Source organism: Monoraphidium neglectum (genome assembly GCF_000611645.1).
Source record: "Monoraphidium neglectum strain SAG 48.87 unplaced genomic scaffold scaffold01744, whole genome shotgun sequence".
NCBI lineage: Eukaryota > Viridiplantae > Chlorophyta > Chlorophyceae > Sphaeropleales > Selenastraceae > Monoraphidium > Monoraphidium neglectum.
The window spans coordinates 1,065-12,612 of NW_014011884.1; the positions used below are offsets into that span (position 1 = coordinate 1,065).

The following is an 11,548-nucleotide window of genomic DNA, read 5'->3' on the forward strand; positions in this document are numbered from 1 at the left end:
CCGCCCCTGCGGCTGCGGCGGCCGCCACTGCTGTGTCATCGCCGCTCCCCTGCTGCGACCGCCGCCGCCCGCGGGTCACGCGGTGCTGCTGTTCCTGCTGGCGCTCCTGCTGCTGCTGCTGCTGCTGCTGCTGCTGCTGCTGCTCCCCCAGCCCCTCCTCGTCCAACTGGGGCAGTGTGTGATGCCGATGTGCGTGGGTGACCCTCGCGGCGGAGGGCGTCGGCGTCGGTGCAGCCGCCAACTCTGCTGCAGGGGCGCCGGCGCTGATGCCGGTGGCTTCCTCTGTGTCCGACGCTGTGGCGCGCACACGCCGGATGGGTTCACGCTGCTGCTGCTGCTGCTGCTGCTGCTGCTGCTGCTGCTGCTGCTGCTGGTTTTTGGGAGCCTCCTCTGCACACGGCGTGTCAGAGATTCGTAAAAAGCAAACAGAACAGGTTTGGTGAATGGGGGTTGGGTGCCGAGGCAAGTACATGCACAGTTGAGTCAATAACCTTACGCGATGCAACACTCCTGATTGCTTTGAAAACCGCCTTGAAGCTTGAGTGTTACCTTCAGGCTGCGCTGCGCCCGCTCTGGGGCTTTCAGGGATGGGCTCCAGCTCGTGCGGCGTCTGCGCTGCGGCCGCCGCTGCCCGCGTCCGCGAACGACCGCGCGGCGTCGTTGGCTCCTCCTTCGCGGGCGCCGCATGGCGTCCTACCCGCCTTGACATCACCTCTGCTTGGTTGCCCTCTGCTTCCAGCACGTCCTGCGAGCCGCTCTTAGCGGAAGTGGTGGCCTCGCCTGGCTGGGACACCCGGTCCCTGGAGCGCGTGGATACCATTGTTATCCCTCCTGCTTACGGCTGTACTATTGATCCCGGCTGTGCGATCTAAGTCTAATTGCGGACTTCTGGGTCAGCGGCTGCCATTTAGACAAATTCATGGGGGAATGTAGAACGAGGACCAACAAGACGACGATGGCCTTGCACATGTCACAACGGCCCTGATGTCTTGCCTTAGTAGCGGTGTGTCACTCAGTCACCTGCCGCCGGCAGCCCACACAAAATGCTGGCTTCACAGGAGAGCACATATGATGTTGCCTAGAGCTGGTGCACGCGTGTAAGAATATACAGCAAGCATGCGTGCGTCGCTGCCAAGCTGCCATGTTGAGCAATTGTGTGCAGCGTCGACAGCAGAGCATCGGCTGGCCAACCCACATGGCCCTGTGCAAGATGCCTGCTGTCTGGCTTGCGTTACCGGTAACGTTCACAGTCTTTGTGATCAACATGCAGACGCAACACAAGTTCCCAAGCAGTGCAACTGGAGGTGGCTACGGCGCCTTAGAGCGGCGCCTTGGTGCAAGTGCTTGTGCTAGGCGGCGGCCGGCAGCAGGCAAAAACTGCACCCCAAAAGCCGCGACATTCGCAGTTGAGCGATCATGCAACAGCACACGGGCCAAAACACATGGCAGCTGCTGCGCGCGGCGCTTGGTGGGCCCGACGGTGGCGCGCGGCAGGGCGGAGCGCGCCTGTTTGTGCTGGACAAGACGCGTGTATGCAAGCCCATTGGCCTTCTGAGGCGAGCTCCCATCAACGCCTGACAGAGGGCCTGCACTGCAAATCCTGGCCTATGGAGGGAACCACCGCTCGTCTATGGAGGAAACCACCGCGATCACGCGTCGGGCTTGAAGGCCTGGCGGATGTTGTCCTGGTTGTCCTCCCTCTCATAGAAGGCCTTGACCTGGTCGTGGAGATAGGGTTATGAGTGTCGGGGGGTGATTTTAGGGCGCATGCTTCACAAAGAGGCTTCGCATGGTTTTCAGGGTCTTGGAGGGATGGCGCCAGGCAAAAAAATTGGGGGTGAGAAGGCGCACGATGTCGGTCCCATCGACCCGATCCCTGGCGCACAGACGCTCGCGCCTCGTCACTCCCGCCCAGAGCTCCGTCCCGCCTGTGCCGGAGAAGGAGCATCGCACACTGGGCCCCTGCCCCTCCATGCTGGCCCCTGGCTCCGGCCCATTTTGCCCGCAGGCATGCAGGTGCGCCTCACCCTTGGGTCGCTGGCCACCCTGTTGCGGTAGGCCTTGAGGGCGGGGAAGTCGTTCAGCAGCGTCTTGGGCACGCCTGCCATTTGGATAAACGCGACAAGAGGAGAGGTCCGCTTGCGTTCGCATGGGGAAGAGTCGGCAGACACAATCACACCAAATCTGATGTGATTGTCCGAGACACCAATGCAGGCATGCAGGCCTGGGATGCCATGCGGTTGGCGCGGGTTTGCAAAGCCCTGGCAGCCCTACCGTCCAGCCAGCCGCTAATGAGGGCGCTCAGGGTGACAAACAGGTTCAGGTCGCCATGAGTGATCTCGGGGCCGGTCACAAAGCCGTCGCCGGCCTTGTCCTGCGGGAAACAAATCGCGAAAGGGACGGCCAGGTCGGACGAGGCAACCGTTGAAGTGTGGCACAGGTTGTGGTGTGGGCCCCACACAAACGCACACGCGCGCGCACACAAACGCCCGCCCATGCAGACACACGTGACCACATGCCCGCGTGCAAAGGCGCGCGCGCGCGCGTGCGTGTGTGTGTGAACGGTGGCTGCTGACCAGGGCGCACCCTGCTGTAGTGCCCCGGACCCCCGTGCAAACGCGCGCATGGCTCTCACCACCAGAGCATCAGCCAGTGCCAGCCTGTCCTTCAGGGGCCCCGCCGCGGCCGCCTCGCGCGCCTTGATCTTCTCATCCGCATCCTGAGGAAAGCAGAGCAAGGGAGAGCGAGTCGGCCGCCTGCAATCTGCACCCGGCTGCTGTATCTGGCGGTTGCTGCCGGCGCAGCCGCTGCTAGCGCCGCCTGCGGCGGGGCTGACAGCGCGCGATGCCACAGCGTCCCCAGGTCGCGCGGCCGCGGCGCCGCCGCCCGCGTTGTGCTGCGGGGGGGCGCAGCTCAGGGCGCACGCAAACACCCGCTGCCTCCGCGGCCGCGCGTTGGGAAGGGGACCGCGCACCTTGATCTTAAAGGTGTCGAAGAGGGTCTGCATGATGTCGTGGCAGAGGGCGTCTGGGGGTGTGCAACGGATGGGGAAAGGGGGCGAGACAGGCAGCGTAGTCGGTGGGTCGGCTGTCGTCCGAGGTGACATCCACAGTGGGCTCCTCTGGCGGCCGAGGGCCGGCGGCGGCCGCAGGCAGCGCGCGTCAGCACAGCAGGGCGAGACCACGAGGCTGTGCGGGCCCCGACGCCGTGCGTGCGGCAGCCGCGGCGCCCGGGATGCTGCAGGGGTTTGAAACTCGCGTTTGCGTCACTCACAGGCCTGGTCTGCGAGTGCGGCCTGGAAGGCGTCCTTGGGCACCAGGCCGGCCTCCGCGGCCAGGTAGCGGTCTGGGGGTGGTGGAGGGGTGGACGTTGAACGCAGGGGTCGCGGGGTGGTGGCGGTGCGTGTGGGAGAGTGTGACGAGGGCCGCTTACATATGAGAAGCGGGGCATGCAGGAATGCAGGACAGGCAGGCGGCTGGGGCCGCGCGGGGAGGGGCTCGGCCCAGGGACGAGCCGCGCCGATCCAGGGCAGGCCGGGCAGCCGGCGCTGGAGGCACGAGCAGTGGAGGGCGCGATGGTCGCCGGACGCCGCGGCGGCTTCGGGCGCGGCGCGGCGACCGTGCGCCCGGCGGAAATGCCAGGCCGCAGCGGCACCAGCAGCCGGCGCTGCTGCATGCGGCCCAACCAGCAGCGCAGCCGCCAGGTCAGCGCAGGTCGGCGCCGCGCACCGATGGCGGCGCTCTGAGCCACGAATTTGCCGTCCACCTCCAGGAAGGGCGCCTGGCCAAAGGGCGCGATGGCCTTCAGCTTGGGCCACTCCTCGCCCTTGAAGCGCACATCCTATGGCAACATGAGATCAGAGTAGTTGGGGTTGCAGGGGGCAGAGGTGGCGAGCGATGCCTGCTTGGTTTTTAGTTTTTCAACAATCGGTAGGAAATTGGAGCCTCTTTTAAACCCTGGGCGCGACCGGCGCCAGCAGCGACGGCGCGGGCGACGCTGCGCCCGATATGCGGCGCTCGCCCAGCAGCTGCATGCGTCTGCGGCAAGTTGCAGGCGGTCGGGGCGGGGCCGCTGGGCGGCGGGTTTGGGGGGTCCGGGGATGCGCGGCTGCTGGTGACACCCACGCGCGCCGCCTCACCTCAAGGTCGAGGCCGCCAAGGGCGCCGCACAGGCGCGCGACCTCGGCCCTGCCTGCGGTTGCGTAACAAGGCAGGATACGGCCTGAGTTCCGCTGCGGTTGGTGCTTGGGGGATGCGCGGGGTCGGGCAGCGAACCTGGTCTCGCAGACTGGACTGCATGCCATATCCATCGTCCTGCGTTCTCCTTAAGCTGTGAGTGGCGGCGGCTGGGTTGCCTGCGTTTTGGAGTGCTTACCGGGCAGAGGGAAGTAGTAGAGCTTGTAGGTCGGCATGGCGGCGGCTGGAGTGGAGGCCTGCAATGCAGGGGTGAGGACGTGCACAGGGTGGGGGTGTCCTATGGTGACATCACTTTGCTGGGACGCGTGGGGCGCGGGTAGGGGCTGTTTCATCAAGTTAGTTCAGCCTTGAGTTACAAGTCAAGGTGGGGATGAGCCGCACACCTGTCCAGCGCGTGCACAGACGCTCGGCATCAGGAGGGGGCAGAGCGCGAATGCTCCAGGCCGAGCAGTACGCACCCCACCCAGCGCATTGAAGCCTGCGCGCTGAGGGCGCTGGCAAACGAAGGAGACACGCATCTGAGCAGTGTGATCAGGGGTTCAAGCACTCACGATTAGGGGTGGGCGATCAGTGCGCACTCGACTCAGGTGATCTGCACTATTGTTCCAGCTCGTACGCGTTAGACTTACGTTGCAGGGATATCGGCTGACCTATGATACTATCAAAGCCAACGAATCAAGGTCCCCTATGTAGCATTGATGGACAAGTTGCAGCATGATGATGACGAACGCACTTACGGGACACTCCAGAAGCATCCCTGCTGGATGGTGCCGCGCCCTGCGGCGTATATAAAGACCGATTGATTCAGACGACATATTCTGCATGCATCCGTCCTGGTTGCTGCGTCGCTGCGATGCAGATGGTCCTGATCGCAACATTGTGATATCAGGACCAGTGGTATGTCCCAACGCAAACTGCCACTGCAGCGGGCAGATGCAAGGGCGGCAGGAACCGCCATGAGATGCGCCTCCCGCCATTCACCTGCTCTTTGGCGTTGGCTGCGGCGTTGCAGAGAGGGACAAGGGGCTTTAGGCATGCCATACAAGTAGTCGCCAACCACCCCAGCTGTGTGCCCATGGTTTTGCTGTCCAACTTCCACCACCATGGCAGCCCTGAACACGCTCGATGATGATAGTCTCAAGCATCAGGTGCCGAGGGCTGCGGCCTGGCTTGGGTGCAGTCACAGAACTCACTGCGGGCAAGCTTGCAATTAGAGGTTAGGTGTCTGCCTGTCATTTTTCGCGAGGCAGGTGCTTGCCTGTTGTGCTGCCAGTAAGCCAGTATTTTGTATACGCATGACGTGCCATCAAGCAAGGGCTGCATGTCGGCTGAGAATTTTGACAGTTATTGAAACGAGTTACAAGCTCTGGACAAGCGACATCACGAAATTCAGCCAGCATAAAAACAGTGATATATGGCAATGGCGGCCGACGCGGCGCAGCTGACGTGAAAATGATGCAAAGCAAAAAGATGAATGACGCGGTCGCGCAGCAGCGCAAGGGGCAAGCTGCACGGCAGCTGCTGAGCGACGCGCAGGCTGGGTTCCAAAACAACATGTGAGCGAAGCGTTTTTGATGGCGATGCGAGCGCATTCAAGCTAATATCAATAGGTTTCCCCCAGTATGCCTGCAGGAGGGCTTGCGTGTTCCGCTCGTCTATGCCTTGGCGGAGTGAAGTTAATTGCTAATCTTGTAATCACTGATCACGCGTTAGGCTTGTAGGCCTGGCGCATGTCGTCCTGGTTGTCCTCCCTCTCATAGAAGGCCTTGACCTGGTGATGTGGACGGGGGGTGGGGGGCAGCGCACGCGTAATCAGACACTGTAGTGGCTAATCTGTCTGGGAGGTCGTTGACGTGTGCACAGGTGACGCGCGCATGCTTGATCGCGCCGTCTTGCCCATGCACCGGCGCAGGCCGCGCGAACGGTGGAAGGCGTGCAGGCCGTTGCCTGCTTGTCGGGGGCACCCCTAGGACTGCATTGCCTGCAGGCACTCGGGTGCGCCTGACCTGTGGGACGCTGGCCACCCTGTTGCGGTGGGCCTGGAGGGCGGGGAAGCCGTCCAGAGCTGTCTTGGGCACGCCTGCAAAATCAAGGTGTGATTGTGATTTAGCTTGACGACGCACGGAAAGAGCGCGTCTCTCTGATCAGCCTGTCCCAACTGCATGCTTGTTCTTGCAATCGCCGTCTTGCAGTCAGGTCAAGCATCTTGCAGACTGTCAACCCCAGCTTCTAGGCCGCTTTCCTCCCTGTTTGTACCCACCGTCCATCCAGCCGCTGATGATGGTGCTCAGGGCGTGGAAGAGGTGGAGGTCGCCATAAGTAAGCTCAGGGCCAGCCACAAAGCCGTCGCCGGCCTTGGCCTGCGGGTGTTCCGGATGGGAGGGAAAGCAATGGTGACCGAGAAAGAGCGGTCTTCACATGCAACGCCATAGCAATCAACAAGTCAAGAAGGGGGCCGCAAAAGGAGAAATGTGCACAGCAGACTCCATACAACGGACACACATACACATACACACACAAACACACACACACACACACACACACACACATGCACGCACACAGGCACAGACACAGACACACACAATCACAAACACGTGTATGTCTGTGTGGTTCTCACCACCAGCGTCTCCGCGTAGCCCAGCTTCTCCTTGAGCGGCCCCGCCACCACAGCCTCGCGCGCCTTGATCCTCTCAGCCTCGTCCTGGGGTTGAGTAAAATACTTCATTTATGATTGCTTATGAGTACAGTGACTGGAGGGCGAAAAATTTTGCTCTTTGGACGAGGTGCTCAACGCCGCGGCTCGAGTGGTTTGGGGCTGAGAGCTGACGGGAGTTGAGAGCCATGCCGCGCGCATCGCCGCTGCACCTCAACAGCCAACGTGCAGTCAACCCCGCACGGCCCCAGTGCGCCGCTATCGGCCCACGGCAATCAACAGCTTCTGGCGGGGGGATTGCACAGTGCGCACCTTAACCTTGAAAGTGTCGAAGAGGGGTGTCAGGATGTCGATGCAGAGGTTGTCTGGGAGAGCATCAAGTAGATGGGTCGGGAGATCAGTAAGTCACTGCATTCAACCTTGGCAGCAATGGCAACGGCGACTGTGCCTCATGGCGGAAGGGGGGGGGGCAGCAGCGCACACCCCAGGATGGGCGCTACACGTCTGGCACGGGACGGACAGCCCGTGGAATCTTGGCTGCACGAGCGTGCGGCAGGCCCCTGCGCCACTCACAGGCCTGGTCTGCGAGTGCGGCCTGGAAGGCGTCCTTGGGCACCAGGCCGGCCTCCGCGGCCAGGTAGCGGTCTGGGGGTGGTGGAGGGGTGGGTGTTGGGACGCGGGGCCGCGGGTTTTAGGGGGCGCGCAGGAGAGTGCGGCGAGGGCCGCACACAAAGGTTGGGTGATGGGTGCGATGGTGGCAGGGGCCAAAGCGTGGCAGGCATCGGGACCGCCCGGATTGGTGCGAACACGGGCTTGAATGCGATACACTGTCACGCGGTGAGGGTTGCGGCGGCGTTGGGGTGCTGCCAGGCTTGGGGCGGCGCGGTGCGGGCGCTCTTGATGGCAGGTGTGGTGGCCAACCTGCCTCTCGGGATCAAGACCGCGCACGCGCAATGCAAGCCACGGCCCTCAACGCCACGCACCGATGGCGGCGCTCTGAGCCAAGAATGTGCCGTCCACCTCCAGGAACGGGCACTGGCCGAAGGGCGCGATGGCCTTGTACTTGGGCCACTGGTCAAACGGAAAGCGGACCTCCTAACGGGGCCGTCGCGGGAGTCAAGGGTTTTGGGGGCGTTTCGTGGGTGAGGGGCACCGGCGCTGGTGAGGTCGTCTGTCAAATCCCGAGCTTGCTGATAATCAGCAACGGCAACCAGAAGGGCGCAGATGTCATCATCAACAGAGCTTGTGGGCAGCCGCCGGGAAGCCGCCGGCCCACGCTGAGGGGCGGGCGGGTGGAGCTGGAGGCAAACGCAGGGAGCCGATGCAGTGATCCCAGGATATGCTGTGAGCGCGCCCCCTCACCTCGAGCTCAAGGCCGCCGACGGCGCAGCACAGGCGCGCCACCTCGCCCCTGCCTGGGGATTCAGGCAAAGCGGCGGCGGCCGAGGTTGGCGCGAGCGCAAGCGCGCGGTACGGGCGGGGCCACCGCAAGTGCCTCCTGCAAATCCACCTCGCCGCTGGGCTGTGAGTGGCGATGGTTGCAATGTTGCACCCGCTTTGCATTGCTCACCCGGCAGAGGGAAGTAGTAGAGCTTGTAAGACGGCATGGTGGTGGGTGGAGCAGCGGCCTGCGACGCGTGGGTGAGGAATGGGTGAGGGGTCGTTCATTGTGGGTGTCACTTGGCGGGTAGGCGGGGGCCGTGCACGTGCATTCGCGCGAGTGCATGCTGATCCGGCCATACATTCAAGATTAATGGTGGGGGCAACCACACACCTGCCCGGTGGCGGCAGCCACCTGACGTGCGCCCCGCGGGCTGCGCACGGCTCGCGCCCCGCCCAGCGCGCTGGGGCTTGCATGCAGTGACCGCTGGGCACTGAAGGATTTGCACATCTTGTGAGATCTGATCGCGGGTTTGGGCACTCACAATGGGCGTGGGCGATCAGCGCGAAGTTGGAAAATGTGATCTGCAGAGACGTAACCGGCTTCCCAATTGATTGTCCGAAATCAAAACAACCGTTACATTTATACCCACGGCAGCCGAGCGGATCAAGGTCAACTTGGTTCCTTGACAAAGTGGTGATGAACCAGCCAGCCCGCTCCAGAAGATCCCTGATGAATGATGCTTTGCTGAAAGGCGTAAACACAAACTCTGATCGCATATGACACCGATATGTCCATCGTCCCCATCCATAACAGGTCGCTGTTGGGTGCGGCATGCGCATGCTAAACTGTACCAGCAAGCAACCCTAGGTCCCCCCGCGAATTGGCTGCTTCAGCCGGCTGCCGGCTGCCGGCTGTCATGCCTGTGCATTATGGCTGCTGCTGTTGCTGCTGCTGCGATTGCTGTGATTGCTGCAGCTGCTGACAGCGGGACCAAACGGGGGCTGGTCAGGCGAACATACAGTACGAACAGTACGACAAGTACTAAGGGCCGCAAGACCCAATCCATCCTTTCTCAACCCCAGTGACACACGTCCCAACATCTGGTTGCCTTTGTCCTGTGAGGCTCGACCCATGGATTTGCATGCGTCGGCTGACAGCCTCATGTGCGGGCGCGCCCGCACTCACACCCGCAACCTTGTTGCCCACAGCCAATCGAACACGCGTGCTGTTCAGCTCGCAGGCACACGCTTGCTCTTCAGCTCATAGGGCGCCATACAGTAGTCTGTCAAAGCATTGGGTCTCTCCAGCTTACCGCAAAGAGGGGCGCATGCTGCGGCGCGACACTCCCTGGCACTCACGTTGTGTTTGATGGCTGCTCGGCTTGCCCAGTGCTAATGCTCGGTCGCGCTACCCGCTTGCACCACCCGTTCGCTGCTGGATGCTCAGACGATGTCGGAACTAGCTTCCTATGTTGAGGGTGCCTTCCTGCTCATAGACAGCACAGTTGGTACGCGGCTCTGTGTTGGCCCTGGCCCTGATCTGCAGGTCAGGCGGGCCCTGGTCGTTCCCACATCAGTCAAGCACGCATTGTGCACCTTTCTGCACCTTCTGGACAGTGATTCAAAACAAGGAAAGTCTCGTATTCCTGACATAATCATCATGTGGTGCCGTACACATCAAGGCGAGTACTCAACTTCAGCGCATCCGCTGCGGTTGTCATGTGACGCCTGCCACATCAGCATTGCCGCTGATGCCCACGAACCCGGTGGACTGTGGTACCGTAGCACAGTCGCTTTGCACCAAAAGTAACCTCTGGCATGGTTTTCATTATCGAGTGCAGCGCCATACGCACGCTGGGATTTGGAACGGCCTCAAACTTGTGCTCGGCGGTTCAGGACGAGGTTGCAACGCGCCAACTGTTTTTTTTTGCAATAGATTATCAGCAGCCAACAAGCCTCGTCGGGCTCTGCTGATCATCACGATCACCTTGAAGCTGCAGGCACGCGGAAGGCACTCTCAGCATCTGCAGCCGGCGCCTCGAGCTGTGCCGTTTACAGCCATGGCACACGCAGATTCGCGCACGCTAGCGCTGCAGGAGCGCAGCACAGCACTTGTCGCAATCCATGGCTCCGACCCGCGCGCCGACATTGTGGCGGAGCGCAACCGCGCGTCGTTCGACGCCACCCAGCTGCTGCACCTCCTTAACGGCGGCAAGGAAAAGGTGGAGCGCAGGTGCGAGTGTTCACGTGCAGCGGCCTGCTTGCATACTCTTGGCGGACGACGCCATCGCCCAAGCAGGGCCGGTGCCGATGTGCACGCTCGGCCGTCCGCCGCGCAGTTCGACCCGCCAGCCGCTCGCATGCGCAGCACTGTCCGCCCGCGGCGAACACAGCAGCCACAACTCAGAAGCGAGCTGTGCAGAGAGTCCCATGCGCAGCTGCATGCGCAGCCGCATGCGCAGCCGCATGCGAAGCCGACAGCACGGCACAATCCAACCCCCTGCGCTCAATCCGTGTGCGCCCTCCCATCCACGTGCCCTCCATGCCCAGGGCCGAGTTGGCCCGCCAGGTGGCGGCAACCCCTTGGGGCGACAAGAAAAACCGGTGCGGCCACCGGGCGCCCGCGACCGCCCCCTTCAACGCGCCTCTCCACGTCCCTGTTAAAAGCGCTGCCGCGCCCGCCCGAGCCCACCCATCTGCCCGCATGACCGCCCGCCCCCGCCCCCGCCCCCGCTCGGCAGCCACTTCCTGAGCCGCGAGGAGGAGTACGTGGGCGGCCTGCGCGCCGCGCTCGGGATCTGGGCCAAGATCCAGGACGAGAAGCTGCCCCTGGAGGACGGCCTGATGATGCGGCAGCTGGTCGACTGGCCGGGCGGCCTGGAGCTGCACATTGGGGTGGGCGGGCTGTCACCACCGTGACTGCCATGGGGTCTGGGTTGATGCGGGGTCGCATGTTGAGCCTGGCAGGCCGGGCGCACGGCTTGGGCACGGCGTGAGTTGCGGCAGCATAACGGCCCGGCCGCGGCCACGGGCGCTGCAGCTGGCGCGCCGGCAAATGGTGCCCTGCGGGCTTGCTGCCGCTGGAGTGCAGCTCAGGGGCGGTACACGGGCCCCACGCGCGTGGGAGTGCAGCTGGCGGGCTGCTGGTGCAGCTGCCGGGTCGCACGAGTTGGCGGCGAGCCGTTGAGGCGCGGCGCTCCCCCAAGCACGCCGCCCTGCGGTACCGCGGTTGGGCGCAACCGAACTGGCCGCGTCCCCTTTCATGCTGCGCTTCGACGCGCGTCCTGCGCCCTCCTCTCACCCCCTCGGCCCCCCC

The 11,548-nt window shown here is 63.1% G+C and overlaps 4 protein-coding genes across 4 annotated transcripts; 1 reads left to right on the top strand and 3 right to left on the bottom strand.

Moving 5' to 3' along the window:
- Nucleotides 1-549: 549 nt before the first annotated feature.
- On the bottom strand, nt 550-820 carry MNEG_8878 (hypothetical protein; the record flags this gene model as incomplete). Its single annotated transcript, XM_014042647.1, has 1 exon — nt 550-820. A coding segment is annotated over one exon (271 nt), but the record flags the coding sequence as incomplete, so codon positions are not given.
- An 829-nt stretch (nt 821-1,649) lies between these two features.
- MNEG_8879 (prostaglandin-H2 D-isomerase) lies at nt 1,650-4,411 on the bottom strand (the record flags this gene model as incomplete). The annotated part of the gene is made up of 9 exons (XM_014042648.1): nt 1,650-1,718; nt 2,028-2,101; nt 2,275-2,374; nt 2,636-2,896; nt 2,975-3,027; nt 3,274-3,345; nt 3,729-3,840; nt 4,139-4,191; nt 4,375-4,411. 9 exons carry the CDS (start codon nt 4,409-4,411, stop codon nt 1,650-1,652), a joined length of 831 nt encoding a protein of 276 aa, XP_013898102.1.
- A 1,487-nt stretch (nt 4,412-5,898) lies between these two features.
- Nucleotides 5,899-8,740, bottom strand: MNEG_8880 (hypothetical protein; the record flags this gene model as incomplete). The annotated part of the gene is made up of 10 exons (XM_014042649.1): nt 5,899-5,967; nt 6,203-6,276; nt 6,457-6,556; nt 6,814-6,897; nt 7,162-7,214; nt 7,423-7,494; nt 7,833-7,944; nt 8,212-8,264; nt 8,420-8,477; nt 8,624-8,740. 10 exons carry the CDS (start codon nt 8,738-8,740, stop codon nt 5,899-5,901), a joined length of 792 nt encoding a protein of 263 aa, XP_013898103.1.
- A 1,552-nt stretch (nt 8,741-10,292) lies between these two features.
- Nucleotides 10,293-11,151, top strand: MNEG_8881 (acyl-CoA oxidase; the record flags this gene model as incomplete). The annotated part of the gene is made up of 3 exons (XM_014042650.1): nt 10,293-10,465; nt 10,783-10,836; nt 10,974-11,151. The coding sequence occupies 3 exons, from the start codon at nt 10,293-10,295 to the stop codon at nt 11,149-11,151; spliced, it is 405 nt and encodes a 134-aa protein (XP_013898104.1).
- Between the last annotated feature and the right edge of the window lie 397 nt (nt 11,152-11,548).